General features: G+C 55.1%; 2 protein-coding genes across 2 annotated transcripts; both read left to right on the forward strand.

Moving 5' to 3' along the window:
* Positions 1 to 389: 389 nt before the first annotated feature.
* Positions 390 to 908, forward strand: LOC145948077 (uncharacterized). Its single transcript, XM_083057836.1, has one exon. The coding sequence runs from the start codon at positions 390 to 392 to the stop codon at positions 906 to 908; it is 519 nt and encodes a 172-aa protein (XP_082913962.1).
* Positions 909 to 1,715: 807 nt separating this feature from the next.
* On the forward strand, positions 1,716 to 4,242 carry LOC145948078 (uncharacterized; the record flags this gene model as incomplete). The annotated part of the gene is made up of 3 exons (XM_083057838.1): positions 1,716 to 2,324; positions 2,508 to 3,084; positions 4,026 to 4,242. Coding segments are annotated over exons 1-3 (1,403 nt in total), but the record flags the coding sequence as incomplete, so codon positions are not given.
* Positions 4,243 to 4,983: the final 741 nt, after the last annotated feature.

The raw sequence follows: 4,983 nt of genomic DNA on the forward strand, positions 1-4,983 counted from the left end.
CGCTGCAGTAACAGGGGCACCAGCGAAGATGGAGGGAGCCAAACCACAGCGGCCCGAGAAGGTAACCCAGTCTCCAGCGACTGAGGAACCAACTCGGGCCACAGGCCATGGAGGTCGTCGAGGAGGAGATCGACAAGACATGTTAACATGGCTGTCAATCTCCTCCAGGCCAACCTAAACCATGCCCGTGCAGCCCAGGACCTGTTTGTACAGACCTTAATGGGCGGCGGGTGTGGTTTGGGAATAGCTGCGGAGCCGTACAGGCTGCCCGATAATGACCCTTGTTAGGCCACTAACGACGAGGGCTCCGTAGTCATAACTTGGAGGATGGAGACGAATTCCCCACCATACCGTAAGATAGGCGATGGATGGGGATGCGTCATGGTAAAATGGGGCCCATCTCGGTAATGGGATGTTACATCACCCCCAGTCTGAGGGCTGCCCAGTTTGAGCAGGTGCTGGACGGACTAGAAGTCGCTGTGCGATCACAGTCCGGCCGCCCTGTTATCGTGGCCGGGGACTTCAATGCCAAGTCGGCATTATGGAGTTCCCGGCGCAACGATTCGAGGAGCAGACTCTTGGAGACGTGGGCAGCGGCACTCGGCCTGTTTATCCAAAATACAGGCACGAAAAGCACATGTATTCGTCCGCAGGGGGAGTCCATTGTGGATCTCACATGGGCAAACCCCCCTGCGATGAATAGAATCAGGGCGTGGCGGGTGACAGATCACGAGACCCTCTCGGATCATTTATATATAATGATGAGGGTCAACATCACCCGCCAAGGGGTGCTTAGCCGCGTCCAGGGGAAGGAGGGAGCAGAGACTCCTAAGAGGTGGGCCCTCAAAAAGCTCGACACAGACGGGCTGATGGCCGCAGTCGCCTCAGCGACCTGGCCAGGCACATAAATGCCAGGAGACATTGATGGCCGGGTCACATGGCTCGGGGACATGATGACGAGAGCATGCGATGCCTCCATGCCCCGGGCCAAAGCGAAGCCGCGCCGAGCGGCATACTGGTGGAGCGAAGAAATCGCCGAGCAAAGACAGATAACTGCCAGAGCTCGGCGTCGCTTCACCAGACTTCGGCGGCGCGGCGACGATGAGGCGACAGTTGAGGCGTACGAGGATTATAAACTCCACCGTAACGCCCTCAGCGCGGCAATCAGGAAGGCCAAGGCCAGGGCGTGGGACGAGCATCTGCTCATGCTGAACTCGGACCCATGGGGGCGTCCATACAGAACAGTCATGAACAAAATGCGAAGGGCGCCCTCCGTGACGGAATCCCTGGACCCCCGGGACCTTGAGGAGAAGCTTGACAAGCTCTTCCCCACCATCGCCCGGGCTCCTTTCGAACGGGAGGAGCGGGCGGGGTGGGAGGACGAGCTAAAGGTCACGGAGGCAGAGATGGTCGGGATTGTAAAAAGACTCAGGTCTCGGGGCAATAAGGCCCCGGGACCGGATGGAATTCACGGGTCTGGGTTCTGGCCTTGGACGATCCGTCTGTATCGAGCTACGTTAGGCAGCTCTTTACCGACTGCCTAAAAGAGGGGAGCTTCCCTCCAGTCTGGGAGAGGGCCAAAGTGGTCCTCATCCCAAAAGGGAGCGGTGCAGCGGGACTTCCTCCCGCTTACAGACCGATATGCCTGCTTGACGAGGTGGGGAAACTACTCGAAAGAGTGGTAGCAAACCGCCTCGTCGAACACCTGTCCCGGGATGGGCCAGACCTTCACGAGGACCAATACGGATTCCGCGAGAGAAGATCGACAATTGATGCGATCAAGCGCGACAATTGTCCGATCTCTTGCGGAGTCTGAAATGGAAGAGGGCAGGGTGGCCATGGCGGTGTCGCTAGACATCGTCAATGCATTTAACACCCTGCCCTGGAATCAAGTGGGGATCGCGATGGAAAGGCATTGCGTCCCCGCGTACCTCGTGAGGGTAATAAAGAGTTACTTCCGGGATAGAAGACTGGAGTATCGCAATAGAGACGGACTCCAGTGCGGGAGGGAGATGTCCTGCGGGGTCCCACAGGGGTCAGTGTTAGGCCCCCTGCTGTGGGACCTCGCGTTTGACAATGTGCTTCGCACCGCTCTCCCCCCCGGCTGCAGTATCGTCTGTTATGCAGACGACACGTTAGTGCTGGTCGGGGGAGCAGACTGGAGGGAAGCAAAGATGAGGACGGAGCTGGCGGTTGCATGCGTTGTCCGTAGCATCCATGGCATGGGTCTAAAAGTAGCGCCTCACAAAACGGAGGCGCTATACCTACACTCTCAAGGAGAGCCACCGGCGACCCATGTCATGGTGGATGACACCCCCGTCCAAGTAACGACCCGAATGAATACCTGGGTCTAATCCTGGACGGAAAATGGACTTTCATAGATCACTTCGATCAGTTGGGCCCAAAAGTGGAGAGAGTGGCGGCAGCTCTAAGTCGCCTACTCCCTAACTTGGGAGGGCCCGACGGTCGAGTGCGTCGGATGTATGCGGGAATCGTTAATGCGGTAGCCCTATACGGAGCACCCATGGGCAGAGGCTGCGAATACCACCCGAAAGATCAAGAACGCACTGCGACGTATACAGCGGCGCGTAGCGATCAGGGTAATTCGCGGCTACAGAACGGTCTCGCACGCGGCGGCCACGACTCTGGCCGGGCTCCCGCTGATGGAGCAGGTCGCGGGGATGTACGAAGAAACGTACATCCAGACGCGGGAGCTCCAGAGGCGGAATGTCAAGTTAACGGCTAGAGTCAAAGGCATCATGAGGGTCCAGGCCCGACGACGTCTCCTGGAAAGGTGGAGGGAATATCTTGCCAATATTCCCGAGACCAACTCAGGGAGAAGAGTCGTCGGCGCCGTGCGTCCAGTATTAGAAGAGTGGGTGGAAAGGACGCACGGCGAGGTGTCATACCGTCTTGCGCAGATAATAATGGGGCATGGATCCTTCGCTGACTTTCTGTGCAAGATCGGTAAGGAGCGGACGACCCACTGCCACCACTGTTGGGATGAGTTGGACACCGCGCAACACATATTGGCCCATTGTTTGGCATGGGCCGATGAGCGCGGTGTCCTTACGGCGGCGGTGGGTGAGACCTCTCACTGTCGGTCATCATTCCAAAGATGATTGACAGTGAAGAGGCTTGGAAGGCGGTCTCCTCCTTCTGCGAAACAGTAATGTTGCAGAAGGAGGAGGCAGAAAGGGAGCGCGAACGCGCCCCACGAAGTGACGGGAGCAGTGGCGACGACGGAGACGGGCGAGTACCTACGCCTCGCAGGTTGCGACCCCGTCGCCGAAACCCGCGGCACCCGCCGAGGCCGGGAGAGAGAAGGAGACCGAGGAGGGGGGGAACAGAGGAGGCGATTATAGCCGAACCTGAATCCTCTCCTCGGAAATAGGCCTCACGGGAAGGAGCAAACGAGTGGTCCTCTAGAACAGGAGGACCACCTGTGCAACGTGCGGCAAGCTCTACCCCCCTGTGTGAAGGAGGTAGTCCACTATTAGGACTACCTCAGTAAACCCACACAGGGGGAGGGGGATCAGGCTTCGGGCGGGAAATCCGAATCTGGTCCCGTCCTTCATGGGGATATAGTTGTATCCAGGGGGGCGCGGTGCGGAAGTGTGGCCCTTCCGCACCGCAAACTGTCGGGAAGACAAGTCCCTCGCCAAGTCAACATGGCGAGGGACAGGGAGTCGCAGTAACCAAACGCAGTGACTCCCATGGGATAGTCAGGCGGGAGTTTCCCGGAAGTAGTGCAATCGCCAGATTCCCGGGAAACCCCTACAACGCCCGAGCTGGCCACCGTATGGGTTTTAGTGCGGTAAGCTTGGGCCCCCTAGCCGAACTATTCGTGGCTCGGTTAAGGGGAGCAAGCAGTCCCACATAACCCATGCTTCTTTCCCGAGGGGCATGGGTATCCATAAAGGATTTCCTTCACGTTAAAAAAAAAAAAAAATGGTACGGACGCCGCGTTGTGCATTGTTACTTCAAATTAAGCACAAGCGAAAAGTCTAATTGGGTAATTTCAGTAAAGCACCTTCTCGTAATCGGCGAGTTGCCTACTGGAATAACGTGTTCCGTGTGTAATTTAAACAGACTGACACAAACTCGCGATCCACACCACCACTGTCTCATGTGTCAAATCGCGTATCTAAAGTATCTCGACGGAGAAGAAACTCCCTACACGAATAGTGACGGCAATACAGTAGTGACCGTTTTCCACGCGATTAACAATTCGTTCGACAGGTATCCAGAATACCTTTGACTAAACAACGCAAATTCGTGTTTCCTACTCACTCTCGTATCTATCCGCTCTCGATGCGTGACCATACATTCGGATAGCCTCCGTCGCGGGCAATCCCCGGAAGTAAATCTCCGAAAAGCGACGTTGTCTTGCGCAATAGTCCGAGTACGTTGTTCGCGAAAATATACTCCGCGAATTATACCCCGCGACTCCGCGCGGACGTAACAAGGGACGCGTTGCATTTGTATTCTATGATTTTGAAACGCGGCAAGATGAGACGTTTAAAGTTACGCCAAACGTGAAAAAATATGTTCTGATCATTTGCGTGGTACAACAAAAATTTGCGAAGCGTGCGCGGAGGAAAACGAAATGTTTGTGCGTTGTCGTTGATGTATGCGCGATTTTGTGTTTCGTCATAATCCTGTGAAACAATTTGTTGAATTTGCAACGCGAACGACAAAATGTTTCAAACAAATTATTTGCATAGCTCATAAAGCGATCGACGCTTAATTAATTTTGAAATATATTATTGAAAATCGAATTAATCTAAAGTCGAAAGTAATTTTAAATGGTGTTATAGCCCGAACTATAACCAGTAATTATTAGAAATTAGAATTTACTGAATATCAGTAGTAATACTATGCCGATTCTAACTCAGGGGCAATGAGGGGGGGTGAGGGGCGAGGGGAACCCAGGGCGCGGGAAATGACGTCACGCGGGGAGGGGGGAATGACGTCACGCGG

This window comes from Prenolepis imparis, unplaced genomic scaffold (genome assembly GCF_030444845.1).
Source record: "Prenolepis imparis isolate NDT839.2.m4 unplaced genomic scaffold, iyPreImpa1.0 SCAF_230, whole genome shotgun sequence".
NCBI lineage: Eukaryota > Metazoa > Arthropoda > Insecta > Hymenoptera > Formicidae > Prenolepis > Prenolepis imparis.

What these genes read in the sequence shown, in the direction of transcription:
- LOC145948077 (XM_083057836.1), top strand. Translation starts at nt 390, where the DNA reads ATGGGGCCCATCTCGGTAATGGGATGTTACATCACCCCCAGTCTGAGG.